Raw genomic sequence first — 26,648 nt, 5'->3', positions numbered from 1 at the left:
AGGGTCACTTCCCCCTCACTGCTGCAGCAGCAGGGGCATGGCCAGACATGAGCCGGCATGGCCCCCTGAGGGGAAGGGGGCAGAGATCAGGTTAATTCCACCTTCCATCCTCTCTCACCCTGGGGACTGCAGTGGGGGCAGCCAGCCCCAGCCACAGCCTCCTACGCTCACATCTGGCCAGGCAGACCCTGGCTGGGGTTCCCTGAGGGGACGAGGGGGGGTGGGGGGAATAAATCCCCTTCCTAACCCTTCTCCTCAGGGGGCCATGCCAGCCGGCGTGTGGCCATGCCCCTGCCCCTTCCACTGCCACTAGAATGGGGTGGGGGGAAATGCCTGACAGGGGCTGCTCCACCCCAGCCAGGCAGACCCCAGCTGTGATCCCCGGGGGAGAAGCGGAGAGAGGGGAGGGAGCGGGGAATAAACCCCCTCCCCACTCCCTTTGCCGTAGGGGGCCATGGTGAACCAGCATCTAGCCATGCCCCCACCCCTGCTCGGGCAAGAGAGCAGAGGGGCAGAGCCAGCCCTACTCTCCGGAGCAGAACGCACAGCCCAGTTCAGGCTGCAGAGCATGATGGGATACTGGGGGGCTCTGATTTAACTTAAAGGGATAGAAGTTCCATAAACTGGTATGACCCAAATCGGTTAAGTGTGACACTACATTCAACCATGTTTATCTTAAACCAGTTTTGGCCATTTTGAAACTGGTTCGTGCGCACTGAAGTTATGTTCTATTACAGGTTTTAACCAGTTCCTGATAATTTAAACTGGTTTATATGTAACTTCTACCCCTACCCTTTAGGAGCAATACTTCCTACAACTTCCTTCCACACTGCAAGCCACTCTCTCATACAAAACACTCCTTCCTGTGGGGTATCTTGACATGGTGGTAGCTGAATCCCTCAGACATCATTAGGAGGATGTGTTGAATGATTCTGGAGTGAAAACACAGAGATAAACAGAGCAACGATTTTGGACAAGGAGACTGGTGGCGATCACAGCCTACACATGGCGCCAGAATCCGTAACGCTGGCCAACACTGGCGCACTTCAGACCTGAAAACAGCTGCTAATATCTATATGATAGAGCAGACAACAAGCAACCAGCCTTTAGAGATTATGGACAATGGCACAGCCCTGAAGTTTAAAAGGTTAGGGAGAACATGTATTTTTAGCCCCACTGTGTCTTGCCACCCTGTGGAAATGGCTCGCCCACCTTGTAGCAATAATACCTGGTATCAAACCCAGTGGCCTACGTATTTGTTCAGGAAATGAGAGCTGTAAAGGATTCGCCTCCATGCATTAGGAGAGCTTGTTATGGGGTCATTGCATCAGCCTGTCAGTTTAATACCAATAATCATAACTCTTATTATAAACCTACTTATAGAAGCAGCTTAGCCTTGAGTTCTTGGATGTATAACAAGAGCTCACTAGCAAAGCCGCTGCAGGGGAAAAAAAAATCCCACTGCTTCCTGACCTTTGGATGCACTGTGTTGGCTAATTATTTCATTGATTTTTTTTTTACTGAAGTGAGAATTCAATACAGAGTTTGGAGGTGCCTCTTGGTTAGTGGAACAGGTGTACCATGGACAGTATAATACAAGCAACACCGCGTTAGCTTCAGGCTTGTCGGAAGCATGCCCGTGTTCTGTGGATGTCTGCAGGGTAGTCACTGCAGCGGGATAGGTGGACCTCCAGTTTATCTGACTGCTTGAATTGGTGGCATAACCCTAAGAGGTGCACCTGGGACCCTTAGACAGTGTCTTTCATACAAGAGGGTTAAAATGATTTAAAGAAGCTATTAATGAGGTAGGTGTCACACCTGCCTGGAAGATAAGTTGGTATCTATTATACTAATTTTGTATAAGGTTAAACAGGAGCAGCAGAAACAGCATGTCGGGACCACACCAAGAACCCAGAGCTACCCACCCCGCATGGAAACGTGCCCAAGCTGCAACAGAGTCTGCTGATCCTGGGTACACCTCGTTAGCCACCATCATACCCACACATAGGACAATCGGAGAAGACAACCATCCTCGACTGCAAGGGATTGCTGCTGGGGGTAAGGTAAATGGAGGCACTCAGCAATTAAGGAGTCTATAACTCAGAGATACTTTTCGCCTCTCTCCCATTGACTTCCCTGGAGTTGTTCAGTACATCAGTAAGTCAGGCTTTAAGTGATTGTCATCAAGTGCACAGCCCCGAATCAGCCCCAAGAACCCGGGATCCCAGCCCTCTCTTCTCATCACTAAAAGATACGGGCTCCCTTCTATTTTCCAGAACATTTTATAGCATTCGAGTGGCCTCCTGTTACCAGCTCACAGAGCCATCCCCCTCCCCTTTTTTGTGATGAGCTAATTCCACCAGTATAGCTGCCTCCCACACCTGATTAACTACTGTGTTTTTCTAACCTTTCCTTTTATGCTTGTGACAGGAATCAGATTTAACAAAAGAAGAGAAAGATTCACGACCTCTGCACATACCTGTTCTTTGGAGCCGGTCCCAGGAACAGCATCAGTGTGAGGGTTTGGGGGTTTTTTCCCCCCTCCCTCCATGAAAGTAGCTTTGATCTTCTTGTTGCTAAATTTCTCTTTCAGGCCCTGCCAAGAGCAGGTGAAATACCCAGCTGTGTGTCGCTGCCTACTCCAACACATCTACAAGGAACCAGTTGAGATGGAAATGTCTTTGCATTCAATCCACTGAAATCCTGCACACTTACATATCCATTATGCATCAGCAGTATCTCCTCCATCTGGTTGAACCCAAGGGGCAGTTAACTCTGTTGTCAATGATGTAGGGAGAAGGATTTAGGTTTGAGACTGACCCCCGCGGAAAGAAAAGCCCTCCTTTTTCCAAAGGGCAGGCACTCTGTGGATAGCAGTACGGCAAGCTTCCTTATGCTCAGCATCACCCAGCCCTCTTTTAGAGAGCTCATTTAGCAAGGTAAGAGACTACCTCAGTCTCTATGCCCAAGAGGTGTCAGAAAAAGAAAAATAAGGCACATCAATGACTTGCAACTCCAACGTTGGGTTCTACTGGCTTTGGATTTGTCTATGGATACACGTGTCTGCAAGTCACAGGAGCTATACTATCTCCAGTCTGTTTACACAATCTTTTTTTTCTGTTGCACCCACTAAAGCTATAGGTTCCCTTGCAGTAGAGATGTCTAGGGATATCAGGCTGCATGCCAGGCCCAGCACCAGAATAGAGGAGCAACAGAAGAAAGAAGCTCCCAGCAGCACTTCAGATAGTGCCGTGGGTCCTGACCACATGAGCTTCTAAAACCAGTCCTACCTCTCCAGTACGTTAACGTTGCCCAAGGAAACAAATGTTACTACCACACGTTGGTACCGCCAGCAATGAGGGCAGCTAAACTGATGCTGATTTAAAGGCTAATTGCAAGCACAGCAAAGGAGAAGCTGTGTTCAGAAATGTTTCAGGGAAGATGGGTAAGCTCTCATGCCTCAGGTGGCTTTGAGTGTTTTAGTTTTCTCGGTATCTCGCTCCCCTTAATTGTTTGTGCTTGCAGCTGGTCAGAAATGTGCCAGCAGGCTGCAAGCTCCAGTGGGGATGGCTACTGCAAAAGCCTGCATGCCTCTTTCTAACCTGAATCCTGTGCTTTTCTTCCTTGTCACTCATTGCAAACCTCTTTGAGTAACTGAGTGCCATCTGAGTTCCTCGGTGGCTATGCATAGGGGATGTACGGGGGTGCACGTGCACCCCCTGTCAGGCCACACTCCTCGTTCAGGTGACGGGCAGGGGGTGCAGGCAGGAACACTCCTGAGAGTGCTGGCCAGGGAGTGCGAGCACCGGCTGTAGGCCATGGCAGCTTCCAGAAGCCCCGGGGCCGCTCTCAGGAGCAGCGCATCCACTCACCGGTTGGTAAGTTTTGCCGCAGGGTACCCACCCCCCAGTCGCAGACTTATTGTTGGGGGAGCACAAGACCCCCTGACTAAGGTGGCACCAGTTGCCCATGGAGTCCCTGGAAAGGATGACTTTCTCATCCTGCCCACCAGCAGCTGGGAATGTGGACAGTCATTCCTCATGGTCAGAAGATGAGAGTTAGGAATAGCCAGAAGCCAGCCAAAGGTCAGAAGTCAGACACAGAGGGCACGTCTACACATGCGTTTACAGCAGCTCAAATTTACTGAGCAGTCAGTTACTGCACAGTAAGCAAGAATAGGCCGGCATCTACAGGTACAGGCATTAAAGTACATTAATGCTGTGTGTGGACTGACTCGGGACTCAAGTTAATCCCAAGTCAGTCCACACACACACAGTTACTCTGCTTTAAGGCGTCTACCTGTGCATTACTGCTCAGTAACTAATCGGGTGCAAATTTGATACCTGCAAGATGTAGGTATCATATTTACACTCAGGTAAGCATAAGTCGCCATCTTTACTGCCCAGTATGGGCGTGCACGTCTAGACGTGCACCCGTACTGCGCAGTAATTTCGCGCCCATTCTGCACGGTAAATGTGCATGTGTAGACACACCCAGATAGGAAGCATACAAGAACCCAAGGTAAGGCAACCATGCTCGTCAGGGAGACAATTAACCACTCTTTACCACGTTTGCTATTGTTGGGGTGGGGTCAGCTTTCTGCAAACACAGCAGCCAATGACTGACTGCTAAAAGGATAACTCAATCCCAGCTGGAGTGGGGACCAATCACAATGTTTGTATAATAGTGGCTGTCTCAGGCCACAGAGCTGACTTCACAAAGACTCCTGGACTTTTCTGGAAGATCTGCATAGTCCAAGAAGTTCCCAGACAAAACCCTTCCTCTCATCCCAGTACTTCAGTGTTGTTCTCTCCCTTTTTCTTGGAAACCATGTAGTCACTTAAGCTTTCTGCTCCCCACAGCTAAAAGTTCAGATTCTGTTCTCCCTAGGAAGTCAGGAGTTCTGTCTTGGCAAACTATTATCTTAGGTGATTGCTGAAGTTATCCATCGTGTGAGTTTTGCAATTTTCTTTGCAGCTTTTGTTCTTGCAGCAAATTACTAGAGATAGAAAGGTAGTATCTGTTCAGTAGAGCTGACATTTATGCATACAAGCCTTTTCTGTTCTCCAAGCTACTCTTGGTAAGATATTGCACATGAAGCTCTTTTCCATTACTACGGATCAATAGCTGGGACATGGCCCTCTCTTCAGCAGACAGGAGAGGTATTAATCCACAGGTCTCCATCCTTGGTGGGAGTTGGTCACCCTTCTCTACCTCTCAAGGCAGGTTAGAGGACTTTGTGAATCATGTTGTGTGGCCTTAAAACAACTGTCACCTATCATGGTTTCGACCCTTTTCTCTTGCCTTTCTCTGAGGAAAGAGCCTTGCTCATCTCCCAAGGACAGTCTCTGTATTTGCTCTTTCTTGGCATTCAGTGCTGTAGCTGCAGTTAAATACAGGGCCATTTATTGTATGAGAGAATGGAAAAAGACAGCTGTGTATAAAATCTTTTGTGGTCCTACGGACTACAGAGTAGTAAGCAGCTGAACTACTGAAGGGCATGAAGCGTGAAAGGTGGACATGGCAGCCTTATATATGTGGCAGTTCAAGTCTGTGCTTTCATATTTCCTCTCTCTTTCAGCTCACAGCTGACTGCCTGAAAAAAGTGCTACCTTCTGGTATAGGATAGTCCCCATATTGTGAATGTCATGCTGGAAAGAAAGACGGTTGTGTCTCGCTACTTGTCCTGGGTCTGACTGTAAACTGTGTTCGACCTCAGGGCCTAGTGGCAACGTGAGGGCTACTCATGGCAGGGTAGCTCCTATAAAATACAGCAATGCTGCAACCTGCAGAGTAAGAGGAGTAAAGGGAGCCTCAAAACCCTAGCCCCCACTGCCTTGTGGGTACTCCTGGGTTGGAAGAAGACTAAGGGACATCACCCTGACAGAAACCTGCTCTTGCTGAGGCATTAGGCAGTCAGCAGCTGCTCTTATCTGTTGCTCTCTGGCAGAAGCTACAACCACTGAGGCACTGAACATCTGGACTTGGTCTGGCCTTTAGATTCTGTCTCAAAGGTCTAAAGGGCGGATGGTAGGTCTCGGGCAGCCTCCACTTCTCGATACACTTACTTAGGCGTACGTGTCATGGGTCTCGGTAACTAGACCTCTTACGCATACATCATGATCTAGAGGACTGATGGTTGCTTCCTCTGGGCTGTGGTGTTCTAGCAAATTCCATGAGGATACAATTATATGGACTATAAAGAGTGAGTTTCTGAATAGCAATCTAGTGGAGGGTGGGAAAAAAAAAGCTCCAGAAATTGATGTTTGCGTTGGTTTATAGGAGGCTGTAGCAGTCCAATTTAGCATCTGTGTGTCCAAGAAGTGACTCTTGTGTTGCTGACTTAATGCTATAATATCTTGTGTTCTACACTAAAGATTTATTATAATAATAATCTTCCATCCCGAGGGAATCCAAAGGTGCTTCCTACATTTTATGGGTTGTGTAAATTCTATATATCTAGAGATCACTTTATCCAGTGCTGAAGTGCAGCCACTTCCAGGACAAAGTGTGGCACTATTGAATGATGCACAGAAATAGAGTTCTGCAAGTTTAGGAAAGGATCTGAAAGGTGTGAAAAGTGTTCTGGTATTGGACAGGACCACCTCATTTGCACTTTAACAAGCAGAGGACTATTAAAACTCAATACATATTGTGATAGCCACAAGAAATCCAGACTTCAACTTCAGTCTCATTTAAAAGCTATAACTTCCTGGAATTCACTGTCCCATAATTCATATTGGGATATTTACTCATTGCTGAGGAAGAGGGCCCTTGGCTCAGTGATTAATACGCCTTCTGTAGCATCAAAATTTCCCTAGAAATCTCCCATCTAAGTAATGACAAAAGCCCACCTTGTTTAGCATGGCAGATGCAATAAGATTAGATCAACTGCCTGGACACCTCCCTAAATTATGAACGATATGCTCTGGCAATGCGTTCGTGTGTGTGGATGGCCAGAATTAGCAGCTGGCTTTAACTAAATTCAAATGCAAATAGTAAAGTATGTAGATTTTTAATTTAATAACCTTGCATTAGCACTTCTTTGATTAGTAAAAATGAACCAACTTCACATATACAGAGTCTTGAGCATTATGCTAACCTGGAATCTCAGAACAAGATCCAATCAGACTTCTGTTTTCTCAGTACCACACAGGAACATCCTTCTTCCAAAATGAAGACATTATGCAAGAGGAAAGGATTTCTTTGGGAAATATCTTTTATTGGACCAACTGCATAACTGAGGTAGAGTTAGACAAGCTTTTAAAGGTACAACATTCTTCTCCAGGTCATGGCTTTCACAGCCCTGCACCTTGCCAAAACACTATCCTTTTTCCTGGTTTAAATCTCCTAGTCAAGTATACAGAATAGAATGAAACAGAGAAAAAAATGAAACAGCCCCATACCCAGACTGATATCTATGCAAAAATCATCCCTCCCTAAGAAACCATTGGAGGCCCAGTGAGATAAAATAAGCAAGCAATCAGAGAGAACCTGCAATACGCTTCACCCCCACTCCACAAATCACGGATCGTTAATGGGAATTGCTTATCCCTAGGCCCCTCCAGTCAACTCCCCAGCCATCTGAATCATGACCAAGTCATTCATAAAAAGCACATCAAATCAGAAGAGATCTGTGTAAGGCTGTGCAAGTCTATTCCAGACACTGGCCATGGATATTATTTCCTGCAATGCCATAATGACTACCACTTACAGGGTCACAACAGTGAAACATCACATGGCCCAGAAAAAACCCACAGCCAATAGCACATCCCTGTGCATATAGAAGCAAAAGACAGATAGGTTCATCCTATGAAGCAGTAATAATGGGAATAAAATGGGTAGTTTGCATATGGGCAGTTTGCCTCCCTATCTTGATTTACATTAAACTTCCAGAAGAGACTGCCAACATCTGATTAAAGGTGTTGAGAGGAATTTAATCTGTTAAATGTATTTTAAAGCTCTCAGAGCTACCCTGACCTCTGCTTAGCTGAAAGGGTGGGAGTCATGACACAAAGGGGGCTCAGTGCTTCTCCAGATTGGTGGAATTAGCGCCACCCCCTTGTGAAGGCACGATGCTCGGCTCAAAAAGGGTGCTTGCACCAATGCATCTCATACAGTTTTACATTGCCTCTTCTCATGAAGCAGGAGTAGGTGGAAGGAACATCAGACAGAAGGCTCTGCTGCAATCTCTTCTACTCTTCTGGCTGAATACGGGCTCTGGGGACCATCTTCAGTATGATGGGCTTCTTGGGTTGCATGAAACCCTTTGAGTCCAGTACTAGAGGGATCTTCACCACAAGGAGAGAGAAATAACAAGGTCATGCACCCTGAATGTTACAGAATATTCACCAAAGATACATTCAGGAACTTTAAATGGCAAATCTCTGCACTGAAAAAGGAAGAGATGCCTTCCACTGGCTGCTTCGAGGCAGCCACGGACACCGAGCTTGCAGTCGGGATTATCTGCCATGCAATTTAAACCAACATATTATTTTCATGACAGACGCATAGAGCACTGACTCCAGGCTCCTGCAGCGCTGACTTCAATCATCTCCAGAAGGAAGGACTGAAGCTGATCCCGAGCAAGACCAAGGGCATGCCGAAAGGACATTCCTGTAAGTTCTCTGATTACTGACTGAGGTTATCTGTCTTTGGATTGCTTACTCAGTTCGTAGTCTTGGGTCCCTTATTTGAACCTACATAGTTTGTAGTCTTGGGTCCCTTACAGGGATCTCCCCTTTTTTGAGAAAAGCCCTTTTAAGCTATGATCCAGGCAGATTTCCAGAGAAGTGTAGGGAAGTTTGCCTTGCCCACAGTGTATTCATTCACTGGATCAAAGGGGTCTTCAGACTCCAGAGACATCCTTCTGAAATGTCTCACCTATGTAAAATTCATCTTCCAAGTGGTTCATTAATATATATGGCAATACCATGTATTGTATTGAATTATAATCCCCTAAAGCAGTGATGCCCAACTCATCAGGTCCTGGGGACTAGAGGAGAGGAAGTGAGGCAGGTCAGTGGGCCAGACACACAGTGCTGAGCCATGTCATGTGCCTGTGAGGCTAAAATATGGCAGTGGCAGCAGTAACTGCTGTGCCTCCTGGAGATAGGGCAGCCACCACTCCTCCCACCACCAAATTTCATGGCTCATGACATGGCTTTGTGCATTGAATCTGGCCTGCCGTTTGTATGGTCATCTCTGACCTATAGTATTTAACTCCACTTATTCCCATAAGCCTCAAATCTACATGGGAAGCTTCCTTTCTGCTCTATCAGTGTGAAGATAAAACCAAGGCTTCAAATAAGGTTCAGTGCTCTACAAACTATGAATCTCTGAGGTCATAGGGGAAGGGTTTTACATGTGGACAACCCATGCATCCTGAGCACCCTACAAGTGCCCTATGAATCCTGGGACAGAAATGAAAACGATCTCTCTACAAGACTATGCTAGCCCACCCACATTCAAACATGGGTTCTCACCGGGGTGTCTTTGCAGGTCCTGAAGGAAAATCTTTGCAACAGGACAACTAAGGCCATTTTCAGGCTGAGGAGAGCAAACCTCATTCCAATGCAATTCCTTGGACCGGCTCCAAAGGGCAGGAAGATATAGGGGTCCATGCTGTTTCTGTTCTCTTTACTGAACCTGGTTCCAAACAGAGAAATAAGGAAACAGGTTAATTCTTCATATCATCTCCTAGCCTTTTGCTCCATCTCTGTTTCTGCCTTCATTTGACCTAGTCTGATGTTGAACGGGGTTGTTTTTGACCTAGAACTGAAAAATTAATTTTAACTTCCTACACAGTTCTCATAGGGTGCCAAGCTTTGGAATGGTTCATTTTGGGGGGAGGTGTTTCTTTATACAGATGTATCCTTCTATGTTGGACCACCTGCTGTGCTGATTAGTCTCAGTCTAATTCCAAGGAGGAATATTCTGCACTGGTCCGGTCCTGCAGGGAGCAAACCAGGAAAGCCAAGGCTGCAACTGAACTCCAACTAGCTTCCAGCATCAAGGACAATAAAAAGTCCTTTTTCAGATATGTGGGGAGCCGGAGGAAAAGCAAGGGCAACATTGGAGCCCTGCTGAACCAGATGGGGCAACTGACAACTAATGCCCAGGAAAAAGCCAACCTATTAAATGGGTACTTTGCGTTGGTCTTTCATTGGTCCCATGGGACACCCATGCCCACTACAGGACAGGGAGGTCTGGGTGAGGGGGATCCCCTGCCCTCCATTAATACTGACCTCATAAAGGAACACCTTGAGAAGCTGGATACCTTCAAGTCAGCCAGCCCTGACAATCTACACCCCAGGGTACTCGAGGAGCTGGCGAGCGTCATAGCCCAGCCCCTGGCACGGATCTTTGCAAACTCCTGGCGCTGTGGTGTAGTGCCCAAAGACTGGAAGAAGGCCAACGTGGTGCCTATCTTCAAGAAAGGGAGGAAAGTGGATCAGGCTAACTACAGGCCCGTCAGCCTGACCTCTATCCTGGGGAAGGTCTTAGAAAAGCTTATTAAAAAGGCCATCCTTAATGGACTGGCTGACACCAACATCCTGAGGGATAGCCAGCACGGATTTGTTGCAGGTAGGTCTTGCTTGACTAATCTCATTTCCTTCTACAACCAGGTAACCTATCACCTGGACAAGGGACAAGAGGTTGTTATCATATATCTTGACTTAAAAAAAGCCTTTCCATCTGGTATCCCATGATCACCTCTTGGCAAAACTGGCTAACTGCAGCCTCAGCCTCACCATGATCCGCTGGCTGGGGAATTGGCTCCGTGGTCAGACCCAGAGGGTGGTGGTTGACAGAAGTCAATCGTCATGGTGATCTGTGACTAGTGGGGTCCCCCAAGGCTCTGTCCTTGGGCCTATACTATTCAACATCTTCATTAATGAGGACACTGGTATCAGAAGTGGACTGGCTATGTTCGCCGATGGCACCAGACTCTGGGGTAAAGCATCCACAACAGAAGACTGGCGGGTGATCCAGGCTGACCTTGACAGGCTCAGCAAATGGGTGCACGAGAACCGGATGGTGTTTAACACCAAAAAATGCAAGACTCTCCACCTTGGGAGGAAAAGCCTGCAGCATCCTTATAGGCTTGACAGTGCTACGCTGGCTCACACTACAGACAAAAGGGACTTGGGGGTCATCATTGACCACAAGATGAACATGAGCCTGCAATGTGATGCTGTGGCTAGTAAAGCGACCAAAACGCTGGCCTGCATCCGTAGATGCTTCTCAAGCAAATCCCAGGACATCATTCTCCCCTTGTACCCAGCCTTGGTGAGGGCGCAGCTGGAATATTGCGTCCAGTTTTGGGCTCCGCAATTCAAAAAGGATGTGGAGAAGCCTGAGAGAGTTCAGAGAATAGCCATGCGCATGATCAGAGGTCAGGAAAACAGACCTTACGATGACAGGGTGAGAGCCATGGGGCTCTTTAGCCTGGGAAAGCGCAGGCTCAGGGGTGATTTGATGGCCACCTATAAGTTTATCAGGGGTGACCACCAGTATCTGGGGGAACGTTTGTTCACCAGAGCGCCCCAAGGGATGACAAGGTCGAAGGGTCATAAACTACTACAAGACCATTTCAGGCTGGACATAAGGGAGAATTTCTTTACTGTCCGAGCCCCCAAGGTCTGGAACAGGCTGCCATCAGAGGTGGTTCAAGCACCTACATTGAACACCTTCAAGAGTAAATTGGATGCTTATCTTGCTGGGATCCTATGACCCCAGCTGACTTCCTGCCCTTTGGCGGGGGGCTGGACTCAGTGATCTCCCGAGGTCCCTTCCAGCCCTGATGTCTGTGAAAGTCTATGAAAGGCTATGAAAGTCAACACCTAAGGATACAGTCAACTTTTTTATAAATATAACGATTTATGTTTGTGTGAAACACGGTATTTGATACAAAATATGTTCTTGTGTTCCGACCTAAACAAGAAATGATTAGTCTATTCATAGTCAACTCTGGTGACACTAGACAATGGCCCAGTGTATATTAACATACCAGTGAGACAGGTAGGAAGCAAAACTCTGGGAATGTTTGTACGGACTAGAATAATTTTAGGGCAGGGGAGCACCCTTCTGCTCATGGAAATGTGTATGCAAGTACGGCCTGGCACAAATCAAAGTAGAACATAATAGTCCAATTAGCAGGTAGATGCCAGGTCTTGGAAGGAAATAATCTGCCAAAGTTAACAGGTGCCTTGGGAATTAGAATGGGGGATGAGAGATGAGGAGTTAATGATGAGAAAATTTAAAAGAAGTCTTTTGGGGGAATAAAGGAAAAGTTACACTGAGTTTGGGGAAAGACAGAAGCCAGGTAGGAGTTGGAAGATCACTAGGATAGGATGGTTGCTAGCTGCTGAAGACACATGCAACACTGGACAGGACTTCCACATGAGAAAGTAACTCTAAATCAGTGGTTTTCAAGCTATGGTATATGGACATCTGGAAATCTGCGAACCATGCCTAAGGGTTCCATGAAAGATGACTATGATCAGCAAAAGTATATATATACCCATACTGACAGTTCAAAGGGGACCAAACCTCCATTCAAAATTTCCACAGGACTCCACATCTCTATTAGAAATTCTCCCACACTAAGATGTAAGGTCTAGTCAAGGGGTTGATTAAACTAATATCTGCTAGGGAGGAGAGGTGTCCCAAGAGCCAAATGGGTCAGAAACTCTGAGACTGCTCAGCAAGGCAAGGAGGAAAGGACCCAGAGCTCTAGGGATCACCAAAAGGTCAGACCAGGATAGGTCACAAAGTCTTCGCCTTTCCATGTGCTAATTTGCATGGCATCATGCCAGTCCCCAGTGGCTCTTGTTTTAATTTCTGGCTGTGAACTCATCAATACTGCATCTGCTGGCAGCTGGTCTCACTGTCATTTTCTTCAATACAGTTAATTAAATTCCATGCACAGCTCATGGATGCAGACTGTAAAGTTCCTTGCATGGAAATACTGGGACTAGATGTCAAACAATGATAAAAGCCCCATTTAAATGTAATCACACTTTCCCCACCATTGTTGCAGTTTCCATGAGCCGGCTGAACGACAAATTTGCATTTCTTTCGCCTCCCCCCCAGCCCTTACCTCTCAGGCCTGAACTCCTCTGGCTCTGGCCAGTGCTCTGGATCACGATGCAGCACGTAGGCTGGGATCACGGTGACAGTCCCTTTTGGAATGGTCACTCCGTTTATCTCAGTGGTCTCCTTGCAGACACGTTCAATCCGCCCGCCGGGGGGGAAGAGTCTGAGTGTTTCATTCACCACCATATCAAGATACTCCATCTGCATCACGGCCTCATAGGCGGGACTGGCCTTGGGAGAGATTGGTAGAGCAGAATGGACTTCCAGGTCCATGGAAAGCTCTCTCAAAGCTTACTGTGCTGCCTATGAGCACAGTAACTATCCTAAACAGATCTGCATGTTGCAGTGGGGTTGTGACCCAGAAGAAGAAGATTCATGCCCAGCTTCCTTAAACACTGAATTGCAGTGTACCATGGGTGAACCTAAAACTAATGAGCCCTTTTCAAGCAGGTTTTAGCACCATGAAGCTTTTCTATGTCTACAACATCCTCACCCTCTCACTTCCACTTTAAAATTTGCTTAGAAGTAGACAGGAGGGAGTAGCCTCATTTTCTCTTCTTAACCCTGCTCCCACTTTTAGGCACTACCTGGCACAGAGAGGCCAGTCTTTTAAGGGATGTTTCATGGGGTATCTCTACAACGGCAGTGCATGGCATCTGAAGCAGCATGTCTGGATTGAAGTGCTGGCTTCAATAGGCTTTCCAAAGCGGTTCAGAGCTTCTGAACCACTTTGGAAAAGCTTTGGAGCCCCCTCAGAGATCTGGCTATAGGGTATAATGGGGAATCAATGAAATATCTATAACTTCGTTGTTTTTTGTCTGATTTCAATGAAACTTGCAGGGGTGGTAGCCTCTGTTGAGAGCATGATGTCCATGGGGGACACTGTGTGAGTTAAGGCACAGCCTGCTAGCCTCTGCTGTGGCCATGACACCTGCCATCTGTCGAGGAGATCAGTACAGGGGAGTTCTGGGGTGTCAGCGAGCTAATTAGCAAGGATTAACCCCTACAAAACCACAGACTAAGGGGAGGAAATAATCAATACAGACAATCTACTGCCCCAAGACAGACACAGTCAGTTGCACAAGCACCCATGTCCTGAGTTTTGCCTGTCATCAGCTAGGGGTGCAGGGCCCCAGAACTCCCTGCGCCGATCTCCTCGACAACTGGCAGGCCACAGCAGAGGCCACCATCCCTGCAGCTGTCACCCTGCTGCGCCTTAACACACGCAGTATCACCCGTCATGAGTTTTACTTGTCCGTAGCTTGAGGTGCAGTTCCTCCCAAACCCCTGCACCTATCACCTTGAAACTTGGCAGGCTTTGTGGCCTCACAAGGGGCCACCATCCCGTCAGCTTTCAGCCCCATGTGATGTACCACACACATGTGACATGAGTTTTGCTTTCAAGAATTTGGGGTACAGTTTCCCCCAAACCCCTGCACTGATATTCCTGAAACTTGGCAGGCTTCTCAAATCCAGGAATTCAGGAATCTGGTCAGGAGCTCCAGATCAGATTGTGACCATTCGGAGTGGCCGGATCCGAAGCCAGAACAAATAGCTGGCTACTCGCACAGGCCTAATCTCCACCTCCCCACTAGTGCTGGGATGTCATGACCAGAGGAAGCCTGCGTTACACTGGTGCACCTGTGTGATTGTCACCTACTGTAGCTGAGGTGTCCTGTATGGAGAACAGTCTGCCTTCCAGTGGGGTTTGGGATCAGCCTCTAAGCAGGATGCTACTGCTGGAAACAGAGCACCAAAGATCTTACCCTGTTGGGGAGAGCAGCATCAATCTCTTCATGCAGCTGCTGCTGCACATCAGGGTGAGTGGCCAGGTTATAGGAGATGAAGCTGAGAGTGGAACTGGTGGTCTCATAACCAGCAAGTATAAAGACGAGAGCCTGTGCCAGAATCTCAGTGTCTGTCAGTGCTGGAGAGACAAACACATACAGGAAGGGCGAAACTCAAAGAACGCAGGATTTTAGCAGCCAACGTAGTAGCTTGGGACCCCACAAGGAAGAAAGTATCCCTGCCCAAAAAGCTTTCAATCCAAGGCAACAATGCGGCTTGATTTCTACAGTCTAAAAATACACCCAATAAGCACATATTAACCTTTCCTGATGGGTCTTGGTGCCTCTCATTTCCAGGCAAGTTTCTCAGATATGGGCCTGAGTCATTTGCTCAAATTGCCTCCTCTTGGAAGTTGTCTTTAAAGGTGCTAACTACTACCCCTTATACACCATCTTGGGGGGAGGGGGCGCCTACAGCTTTACTTTTATATGCATGCTTCTCCTCTTTCGGTCTGGAGCTGTCATCAGGGTTCTGTGCATCAAGCATCAGCTGCAAGAAATCCACCCGCTCCTGGGAACAGAAAGAGGGAAAATCCTGTAAGCTGGTCCAACACAGGTTCAACACTAACCCATCCTCAGTGCACAACAGCATCCTGGGGAACCTTCTGGCCTGATGACTATGAAATTCTTAAAGTGACAGGCTGAAAGCTCATTTGGAAGAAATGGATGTTTCCACAGATGCCTAAACAGGATCCTTCTCTGACCCTACCCAAGCTTGGCCAACTGAAAGGTGATACCAAGAGCATCTGTGCATCATCAAGAGATGCAAGTGGACCTCCCTAAAGTGAGAGCCCACAAGAAGACAGAAGACAAATGAGCTGGACTGACCGTGTTTCTGTTCTTCTGCCGTTCCTCCTTTATATTCCTGAGGATGTTGAAGAAGAAGTCCATGAATCCTGTGGGCATCACAGTCACATTCATTTTCTTCAGAACAGGGGTCAGAAAGGGGAACACCACTGAAAAGGAGAGGAACAAAACATGGGTCTGAATTGCAAACACTGAGGTTCAGCCAAGAGGTCTTCAGAGAACAGTGAGCAACAGAGCACAACAAGACGGGGAGCAAGGTCAGGGCACCTCAACAAAAATAACTGGCAAACCACTCGCCCTGGTGCTTCCAAATGAGCTTTCAGCCTGTCACTTTAAGAATTTCATAGTCATCAGGCCAGAAGGTTCCCCAGGATGCTGTTGTGCACTGAGGATAGGTTAGTGTTGAACCTGTGTTGGACCAGCTTACAGGATTTTCCCTCTTTCTGTTCCCAGGAGCGGGTGGATTTCTTGCAGCTGATGCTTGATGCACAGAACCCAGATGACAGCTCCAGACCAAAACCTGGTGAACCACAGCTGGAGATGCCCCATGAACCCAGCTCTGACTTCCTGCCAGTGGAAAGGTGTGGAGGGATCTGAATTTCACTTGGAAATCTCCTGACGTGTACACCTCTGCTCCATTCACGTTCCTTTATAGAAGAAATACTTTTTCCACCTGACCTTGGCATTCACTTAATTTTGGCCTGGAGGGATTCACCATAGACACAATCACCACGGCGCTACAATGGCCGTAAGAATGGGGTCTTTACCATGATTTCTATGTTAGCACCTTTATAAACCCATCTGGGGGCCTACTCCAACGACATGCTGAACACCTCCTGAAAGGGCAAGGGAACCCTGAATTAATGAGAAATAAGGGTATCTCGGCACCTTGTAGGATCAGTCCCTAATGCACCATGCCGGGGCAGAGAGGTTAGGCATGCAGGAGCCTCATACCTACTAATATGAGTACTGGGTTTAAGAATTTGAACTCGAGATACTTCTTGATGTAGGCAACAAAAGGGTCCTTTGGGTTGTTCATGGAGTCGACGTTCACGCTGAATGAAGTGCTGGTCACCACGTCCATGCTGTAGGCTCCAAAGATGCTGAGGAGAAAGGGGAGAACATGAATACGAAGGTCTCGCAGGCATCCCCTCAAGAGGTTTCTCTCCAGTAAAAATCCTGGGCAGACAGACCGTCCTCTGCAAATGGCCGCAGTACTCCCCCAAATTTGCTTCCTGCTCACATTTGGAGCAGAGGTCTGCTGCCCCCAGAGAACTACTCACTCCTTCATGTCCATGGACTCATCATTATCCACTTTCTTCTGCACTGTTTTAACTAATGTGTCTGCATAGGAATGGATGATGGGTAACATCTGAAATGCAAAACAAAGCACAAGGCACTGCAGACTCCTTCACATCCATTAAGCAGAGCCACACAGTGCCAGGGAAGGGCATTGCTGTGCGCTAACTGTCAGTTAATAGCCATCGACTCTGGTTTGAGACTGGGGGGTGGGGTTCATTGGATGGCTTCAGACCCCACTGGGAAATGAAGGGGGGTGCTCTCAAGTCACTGACTGGTCCATGCAGCCAGATGGGTAGCAACTCGAAAGAGTCCCCTGCAAACACCCCTGCACGTGCCAGCGTCCCACGTGTTGCAGACAGCGGAGCAGGAACTCTCCAACAGTGACAGAGAAAGCTACTGCAGGACGGGAAAGCCCTGCCCCCAGAGCACAGTGTGGGATGTGAGGCACCAACAAACTCATCGTCCTGCCTTCCCGTCGCACTTGCAATACAGCAGCGGTCCAGTCCCCTATCGCTCTTCCTGAAGAGCGATCGGAAGAAGAGGTCCCAGATCAATGGTAGGCTCCAGGGAAGGGTGCTGCCGGGCTACAGCATGTAAAGGCTGTTACACTTGGAAATGTTTCATATGTTAGGTCTGCCTGCACTTCTAGCCTCCCTGGCTTTACCTCCTTTAGCCGCCCGCTGGTGAACGTTGGAGACAGCACAGTTCGAATCCTCTTCCACTGCTCGTCTGTAGCTATGTTGAGGGCGCACTCCAGGTCACCACTGACCCCAAAGACCTATGGAGGAAGAACCCAGAAGAGATCCCTGTTTATACAGGGCATGGCCTTAGGACTTCAACCAGCCCTCTCACATGTTGGCTTTGAAAATGGATCATGGACCTTGCCCGTAAGGCCTGAGCAATGCAAGGCCTGGGCCTGCCCTAGGAAATAGCAGGATCAGGTCCATTGACTCGATGGCTGCAAATGTGGAAGCAGAGGCTGAAGATGGCTCAATTACACACGGTATCTTTAGACAAAGGCTGTCAAAAAGTAACCAGGGGAACCTCACAACCCATGGGAAATATCATTATCCTTCCCTTGGCAGATGGGGAAACTGATGCACAGAGAAGTAAAAATGACTCTTCAAAGATCACGGAGCAGCAAAGCAGAACTCAGCTGTCCTCCTAAATCTGTGCTCTGGGCAAACCAGGTGGTTCAAAGGCTGCAGTACCCTGGAAATAAAATTTGCCTTTTTTGTGTACATCCACTCCATCAGATGTATGTGGATCAGCTCTGTTCAAGATACCTACCCGGCGATTGGTAAAGAGGGTGTAGCATTCTTTCACCAGGATGGTTTTGATGATTATAGGATCCAGAATAGCCAGTACAGGCTGCCTGCCATCGAATATCCTGGGACAAAGAGAAACTCCCAATTAGACCTTTGCTGTTATTATACAGAGCAGGTGTGCCTTGATTTATTTATGAATAAATACACATGTATACTAATGTATAGATGCCCAATACTAAAGGGCTTCAGATCCCTTCCTGCAACAGTAGTGTCAAGGAGAGAGGATGCCAAAATTGTTTTATTATGCACTAAACAGGAGGAATTGGATGGGAGAGATGTTCTAAGCTCTGCTACCTGGACATATCTAGCACATATCCGCTGTGCTGAGAACTGATATTTCCAAGCTGGGGGTGTTAAGGTGGAAAGCTACTGATCATCATTGTGTTGATTCACCCTGTTTGTGCTGTCGGAGAGTTCTTTGCTTCTGTCATAGATGAATCCAGTTGGATTAGCTTAAATGTAGGGTAAATGGATTTCTTTGTGTAGTATCTTAGACTGTGAACAGACATCACACTTGTAGCATTAAATATGTCCTTGTAGTACTGCAGAAAGCAAGTCCATAGATGTGCACCCTACCTGCATCCCAGCTAGGACTGGGAGCTGCAGCTCTTCGTGCCATCCTCCCTCCAAGGCTGATGAGCGCTCAGACTGCATGCTGCCCTGGTCCTTGGGGCAGCAACAGCTCCCTAGGTGCTTTCCCAGAGACAGCAGCGGAGACCAGGTCACTGCAGGTGTGCGCCACCATTTTTGTCATGGCAGCTTGCTCTTGACCCTGCTGCAATGCCCTCAGTCCCAGCCTGGGAACTGCAGCTCTGTTTCCCTCTGCTGCTGCTGCCCTGGTGCCAGCACTGATGCCCATCAGTCACTGACAGCTGCCCAGTGATTTGTCTTCCCCAGCAGGGGATAAGGCAGGCTGTCACTGATCCAGCTCATAGACATGTTCCCCTGCAGGAGGATGGGGAGTTGGGGAGAACAAAACAGCAACCCCCTATTACTCCCTAGCAGGACAGCACACCTCTGCAGTGATTCAACAGCACTCTGGGGGCCTGTGAAGTACGAACACATATTTATGCACCACTAAAAAGAACTGCAACATGTAGCACTACTAAGACTCATCTGCCCACGGACTTAAAATGAGGAGAGAAAAACTATAGACTCTGTTTCAGAATTTGTTCATCCTCCAGGTTCAGGCTGACGATCAGTAAAATCCAGGAGCTTGGCCAAAGGGCAATGGAGACTGGTAAAGCATGGGGCTTGCAGGTTTCACTCTTTTCAAAATGTTTTGGGTTTCATTAAACTTTCCAGGGTTGTGCATAACAATTCCCCTGCAGCTCTAGAGCTCTCAGAGGCAAAGGGAGAAGAGACCCCGAGCTCCTACCAGCACAAAGCCTGCGCTGTGCATGCAACAGAGCCAGGTTGGAAGGTAGCTCAGCGCCTTGTTCCACGAAGGAGCTTGGGGATCAGAAAAAAATCTACAGCTGCCTGGAGCTCACTCTCTGCCTGAGCCAGCCAGAGCAGCAGCTTCTTTGAAACTAGCAGTCAGGTGTCTGAGGCTGTCAGAGGAGCAGTCCCTTATCCAACTGGGAGATAGAAGACGGGCAGAACGGCACCAGCTGGCAGAGTTCACCTGGAGCCCTGGGAAGGTGTCTGGGCCACACTGACCTGACGTGCAACTATGTCAAGGTGTAGGGGTTGGGGAGGAGCCCCAAAGGGCAGAAAGGGCCCCTGTGAGAACCCGGTTGTTGAGGGAGAAAGCAAAGCAGCAGAAAGGACAGTTAGTGCCTTCTTCATTCAGCGCTTGCTGGGGCAGCTTTTGTTGGTGCTATAACTTGTGGCCTTGATGCCAGGGCTGCCCTTGGACATCGCAGGGGTGCAGAAATTCATGGGACTGGGCTTTTCCTGCTCTTCCCCAACCCTGGAAAGCCCCCTGTGATTGCAGAGAAGCTGGGAGCAGAGGTACATGGCATTTTGAACTGCAAGTATTCTTGGAGGGGCCTCAGACATCTCAAACATTAGCTGTGTGGTTGTGCAGCCTGCCTGACCTCAGACTAAAATGTCCAAAATGGCTTTTTAATTCCAGGTCGGTTGTAATCCAGCCTGATGTAAAAATGCCAAAATGGAGTGGGTGAGGCCACACTCCACAATCAGCCCTTGGAAGGGGCATCAATATTTCTCTTTTGGTGGGTCCTGGATGACATCCCAAACTGGCAATTTCCTTCAGTGCAAAACTCACCCCCATATTTTGCCGTACTTCTCAAAGCACTTCTGGTCAAACTCTATCAGGCCCTGCAAGAGAAAGCCAGAGGTTGGAAGGCTGCTAGCAAACTGAGGGAAGAAGAACCACAGCTTGGATTTGGTGGAGGTATTTAATCATATCACACAGATATAATAACTGGCAGGGGTGGGTCAAGTGAGTGTCCTTGGAAACTGGGCTAGGGCTGCAGGATGGGAAACCTTAAGAAAACCAGTGGCTTATAATAAAAAATGAGAGAAAACTACGAGGGACTTTGTTCACGTGAACCAGTGCCTTCACTTGACCTGTCGCATGCTTCAAATGGATGCAAGTGCTTCACTACTGCCTCCACATGTCCCCAGTGCAACATCAATCAGCAGGGGGGAAGGCAGCACACAGCACTGCACAAAGATGAAAGGAAGGACTTTTCTGGCCAGCAATACTTTGTGCTCACAAGGAAGGCCTTGAGACCTTTCATACTAATTCAACAGGCAGGACTTTGGGTTTCAAGGCTCCATCTGAAATGATTTAGCATAGAGCCCTCATCTGGACCAGGGGAACACCCATGACCCCAGGACTGAGCGATGCTCTTGCCTCTTTTAAATCCAAACTGCTGCCCCACGGTAGAAATGGGGAAAAAAGTGTCCATTAGACTTGATATAAGTTTCTGCCTCTTTAAATTCTTAAGTCAAGCCAACCTTAGAGTTCAGATTTGGTCTCTGCAGTCACCCACCAGAATCTTCTTTTAAACTCTCCATGGGGTACAAGGCAGATACCCAGAGCCCAAGGTTACTGAAAAGTCCTTATCATCTGAAGAAGCTCAGCGAAACTGCTGTCACTCACATGCCGGTATTCAAGGAAGGTCCCGATGAAAGGAAGAGGCCTCGGCCCAGGAATGCCCACCTTCTTAAAGAACCCGTATGGCCAGATCCCATAGCTGCAGGTAAATGGAGGGCAAATAAGTGAGACGCCAGGTGTTTGTGGAAGTGGAAAAGAATGGTCTTCTCCCTGGTGAAAATTGTTTAAACAGTAGATCACTGTTGCTTAGACACTGCTGAAGTAATGGACTGATAACAGGGAGACGGATAAAGCCTACAGGGAAAAAAGCACTGCACCAGGATAGCCTGCACATAGCATTTGAGCACAGATCCCTCCACCCCAGGGAATACAGCAAGGTGCCAGCTGCTCCCCAGACCTGCTAACATGCAGCTCTAACATGCAGGTGCTAACATGCAGGTGAGGGCACCTCCCAGACTCCTCCCCTCTTCCCAGGTAGACCAGCAGGCCCTTGCAGTGAGACAGTTTTAGTCCTCTCCTCTATCTCAGCCACCTTTGCAAGCAGAATGCCAGCTAGCTGGTTTGTCCAGCTTTTCCCACGCCCATGGTGCCCTCTTCTCCTGAAGTCTCCCTTCTGCAAATAAACATCAGCCCCTCCCCTGGTCTGCCCCTCCCTTTCATCCTATTGGGCCGACATAATGTGGAGAGCTCTGCTTTTAGTTTCCTTTTTCTGGTATGAGTTAAGGCATGCAGGTTTCCACTTACAGAAGGAAAAGCATCACAAACACAAGGAGCAGCATCCACGTTTCTGGCGATAAACTTGGAAGGAAATCCATTTTGTCTGCTGCCTGCTCCGAACCAGCCCTTCTCTCCTGGCTGCCTTGAAAAGTTTTTCAGCCCCGGGGTTTTCCTGGAAGCAGTGCTGGGGATCACGTGAGCCAGTAGGCAGGGCTGATTGCTCTCACTGGGCTGTCTTTAACTCTCAAGCAGGATTCTCCCTTCATGAAGATGTAAAGGAGCTGCCCAGTCTCCAATATTGCAGTTTACTGTGAAAACCAAGTACAGCATGTGGGTATGGGAGGGCAGGGGCTGGGAGACAAAAATCTATCTATCTATCTCTCTACTGATATGAAATTTCACGTCTCAGGCCAAGCCTGCCAAATCAGTTCCGTATTTTATCTACTGAGCAGAGCTCAATCGTTCAAGTCTGTGTGGTGCTATGACCAGCAAGTCTCTTCCCTCCTGGACTCTTCAGCCTGGGGCTTCGAATACTCCCTAATCGATGGCAGACATCCTATGTACAAGCCCCAAGACCAGAGACCCCAGGGTGCAGATGCCCCCTCGTCTCGCTTGCCCCAGCCAAAAGGACATAGTAGCAAGCTAGAGGAAAATCCTGAAAGCAATCCCCAATCACCATAAATTGTGTAGCCAAAATCCTCACATTGGAGGCATGTCCTGGGTGACTCAGCCTGCCCACAGTGCAAGGGACAGGCCTTCACCCTCTAACTACACTGAGTCATTCAAAGCCAAGAATTATTTCCTGAGACAAAAATCCCTTGAGGGCTTGCTGGAGGACCAGGCACTGTGCTAGTGTAGTCTACATTTGAGGATTTCATGAGTCTTTTCCACTGCTAACTTTTATAACTAGTCCATACCATTCTCAGGCTTATTTTTTCTCCCTTATGCTTCTTTTTTGACTCTATACTATTTCGTCTTGTCCCCAGTCTTAACACATCAACTCTGTTTTTCCTTTCTTCTTCCTTCCCACCCCCAATTTAATGCTGCTACAATTCACTTTTCTCCCCCAGCTAATAAGTCCTACCTTGCCAGAGCAAAGAACCAAAGCTCAGATCATCAGAGATATATAGAGGCCAAACTCCTATAGAGATCAGTGAGTCAGAGGCTCTGAACAGACTTTCAGAGAGCAGGGCTACTAAATAGAAAGGAATACAGTTATTTAAATACAGAGAACAGGGAAAGAAGAACGGAAGAAGATGGGACTGATGAAGAAGGCAAAAGTAGGTTGAAGAAATCAAAAATGCTAAGAAAGCAGTTAACCCACTGAGGAACATGCGATTTACAAAAAAAAAAAAGTCCAGGTAATGGCGTAAGACCCCATATTTAACACAATCCAGTCTGTGGATGATTTCTCATTCCACAATTTCATGTCCAAGGTAGTTTTTTAAAAGGTTCTGTGGTTAAGGACCAGCTACACTGAGGTCAGAGATAACAGCTCTGAGAGTAAATAGATCAATCACCCATATAGAACAGCTTGATTTTCAGTCCCCCCCATGAGACATGCAAACTGCAATATTTATTCACCTCCTTAGGACACTTCAAGTCCCCAGATAAAAGCCCTAAACAAGTATCAAGGTTTTGAAAAGGTTTCCCCACAGCAGTCCACTCTCATTTACAATAACGTCCTTCAGGGGAAGCATCTTGAGATGGTGGTGAGTGAATCCCTCAGGCCAGTGGTTCTCCAACTTTTTAGAACCAGAGCACTCCTCGTGAGGCTCACACTTGGCCTGTGCAAAGCATCCGTCCCCGATTCGATTCAGCAGAGATTCGGCCTGATTCAGTGGCCAAATCGCCGAACCCAAATCAAATCAGAGGACCCTTTAATTTCTCTGAATTGAATCAGAACCCTCCAAATCAATTTGGAGAGATTCGGAAAGATTCGGCGATTCAGACATAAACACAGCTTTACATTTTCTTTTCTACATACCTCTAGGGAGCAGGCAGCTGGTGAGTGCTGTGATGCTGGGGCACATGGGGCGTCCCACAGAAGCGCTGGGGGCTCCCCAGCACGCTTGGCAGCAACCCCAGAAGTGGAGCAGAAGCACTCCCAGTCCACTTCTGGGTCCACTGGGGAGCGTGCAGGGGCCCCCCATAATCCCACCGGTTTGGCGACTGGTGCCTCCTGGGTTGAGCGGGGAGGGGCACCCAGGATCCCCCTGCAGCCAATCTTCGGCATCAAACCTTCACATTTGGATTCAGCCAAATCAAACGAGGGACAGTGATCTGAATCAACTTATTGAATCACTGCCCCTGATTCAGGCCGAATCCGAATCCAAATCAAATAGGGCCGACTTTGCATACCCCTAGCTCTCAGTACCCCTTGAAAAATGCCTGCTCTTATCCTACACCCGTTTTTTTGATTATGGAAAAATAGAGAACTTCTTCCATCACAAACAACTCAAAAAGACCACAGCAGGTCACGGTTTAGACTGGTGATTCTCAGCCTTTTTGAACTCGAGGCAGCCCTCAGAAAATACTGGCTGTTAATTTTCACTTTTCTTGACTATGAAAAAAGAACAGCAATTTTTCTCAGAAAGACCACAACAGGCCAAAATGTTTTTAGCACTATGGATTCCTATTTGAAATCACTAAGTTTCTCATGTGAATCATGCATGCATAGGTGTTTAACACCTAACAATGTTAGTGTTATGTGGCACCCTTAAAAGGATCTCATGGGACCCCGGCATGCCATGGCACCCTGGTTGAGAATCACTGTCTCAGGTTCCCACCCTCACCCCCACCACCGCCTGCAAGGGGGTTGAGCTGAATGGTTCTACAGTGAAGACAGAGAGATAAAAGAAACAACAGTTTTGACAAGGGACAGTGGTGGCAATCTTGGCCTGTACACAGCACCATGATCCAGAACACTGGACAACACTAGAGCATTTCCGACATGAAAAAACTGCTGAGATCAATATGGAAGAGACGATGACAAGTAATGGACCCTATAGCATTCAAGACAGAGGTTGATGGAGAATAGTACTCCCTTAAAGTTTAAAGGGATAGAGAAAACACATATTTTTGGCCCTATTGCATTTTGTTTCCCTGTGGAAAAGGCTCTGCAGATAGCTGCATATTTCAGGGGTTGCAGCCCAGCTGCAGGTGGTCGGAAAATGATTGCAGGCCTACCTAGGAGGACTGGGCCAGCTGGTGAGGATAATTTGGTGGCCCAGAGGAAGTTAATGACTTCCAGTGACAGGAGCTATGGGAGAGAGAGGGAAGGCTGCAGCACTGAGCCAGGGTATACTCTCTCAGGGTCTGGGAATAGACCCCAGGGTTTGGTTTAACTTTTTATTGTTTGCACGTGCTGTTTGATAGTTATGTTGGGTTCTGTAGCGTGTGTTTGCCCCAGAAAATAAAGTCTGTGGTATGCTACCTAACAACCTGCTACAGGCTCAATCACCTTGTAGCAACACCAGAGCGCCCCAAGGGATGACAAGGTTGAACGGTCACAAACTCCTGCAAGACCGTTTCAGGCTGGACATAAGGAAGAATTTCTTTACTGTCCGAGCCCCCAAGGTCTGGAACAGTCTGCCAGGAGAGGTGGTTCAAGCACCTACATTGAACACCTTCAAGAGTAAATTGGATGCTTATCTTGCTGGGATCCTATGACCCCAGCTGACTTCCTGCCCTTTGGGCAGGGGGCTGGACTCGATGATCTCCCAAGCTCCCTTCCAGCCCTGATGTCTATGAAATCTATGAACACTGTCTAGTGGATAACACTATCACAGTAGCTTATTTTTCAATTGTTCAGGACATAAGAACTGTAAAAGTTTCTCCTGCATGTATTAGGAGCTCTTGTTATGGGATCTTTACATCAGCCTGTCACTTTAACACCAACAATCATAAGTCTTATAAACCTACTTACAGAAGCAGCTTAGCCATGAGTTCTCAGACATATAACAACAGCTCACTAGCAAAGCCGCTGCAGGGCAAAACTATCACTACTTCCTGACCCTTGAATGCACTCTGTTAGCTAATTATTTCACTGATTTTTCACTGAACTAAGAGCTCAGTAAGGGAGTTTGGAGGCGCCTCTTGATCAGCAAAGCAGTTGCAGCCAGGACAATACAATACAATACAACTAACACCTGCACCGGCTCCAGGCTGGCCAGGAACATGCCAGTGTTTTGCAGATGTCAGTAGAGTGATCATGCAAAGGCCTGCAAACCTCTTTCCAATCTGAATCCTGTGTTTTTCTTCCTTGCTACTCATTGCAAACCTCTATGAGTAACTGAATGTCATCAGAGAATATGGAAAAGGACCAATTTCTCATCCTGCCTGTTTGCAACTGGGATGTGGACAGTAATCCCTTGTAGTCTGAAGATGAGAGTCAAGAACAGTCAAAAGCAAGCCAAAGGCCAGGAGTCAGTCACAGATCGGACGAATGTAGGAACTCAAGGCAAGGCAATCTGCATGCTCACCAAATCTGTTGTGCAGACAATTCACCACCGT

At 47.7% G+C, this 26,648-nt stretch overlaps 1 protein-coding gene across 2 annotated transcripts; it reads right to left on the bottom strand.

The window, feature by feature from the left end:
* Nucleotides 1–7,201: 7,201 nt before the first annotated feature.
* On the bottom strand, nucleotides 7,202–22,300 carry LOC149855034 (cytochrome P450 3A24-like). Of its 2 annotated transcripts, XM_090024359.1 has the most exons (13): nucleotides 22,161–22,300; nucleotides 21,462–21,555; nucleotides 20,619–20,671; nucleotides 18,348–18,447; nucleotides 17,722–17,835; nucleotides 17,039–17,127; nucleotides 16,710–16,858; nucleotides 15,777–15,904; nucleotides 15,372–15,459; nucleotides 14,868–15,028; nucleotides 13,106–13,332; nucleotides 9,486–9,648; nucleotides 7,202–8,291 (listed from the first exon to the last, which is right to left on the bottom strand). In XM_090024359.1, exons 1-13 carry the CDS (start codon nucleotides 22,229–22,231, stop codon nucleotides 8,196–8,198), a joined length of 1,533 nt encoding a protein of 510 aa, XP_089880485.1. In that variant the 5' UTR covers nucleotides 22,232–22,300; the 3' UTR covers nucleotides 7,202–8,195. The 2 variants fall into 2 exon arrangements, with proteins under 2 accessions (XP_089880485.1, XP_089880487.1); XM_090024361.1 differs by lacking the exons at nucleotides 15,372–15,459; nucleotides 15,777–15,904.
* Nucleotides 22,301–26,648: the final 4,348 nt, after the last annotated feature.

This window comes from Crocodylus siamensis, chromosome 12 (genome assembly GCF_052110815.1).
Source record: "Crocodylus siamensis isolate JL-2025a chromosome 12, ASM5211081v1, whole genome shotgun sequence".
Classification (NCBI taxonomy): domain Eukaryota; kingdom Metazoa; phylum Chordata; order Crocodylia; family Crocodylidae; genus Crocodylus; species Crocodylus siamensis.
This window is presented reverse-complemented; position numbering and strand designations above follow the sequence as displayed.

Coding starts and splice junctions, on each gene's coding strand:
- LOC149855034 (XM_090024359.1), bottom strand. CDS start 22,231: ATGGATTTCCTTCCAAGTTTATCGCCAGAAACGTGGATGCTGCTCCTT. Junction 15,029..15,371: donor GGAGAAGCATGCATATAAAA/GTAAAGCTGTAG, acceptor TTGTCTCTCCAG/CACTGACAGACACTGAGATT. Junction 9,649..13,105: donor GAGGAGTTCAGGCCTGAGAG/GTAAGGGCTGGG, acceptor GTTTGGAACCAG/GTTCAGTAAAGAGAACAGAA.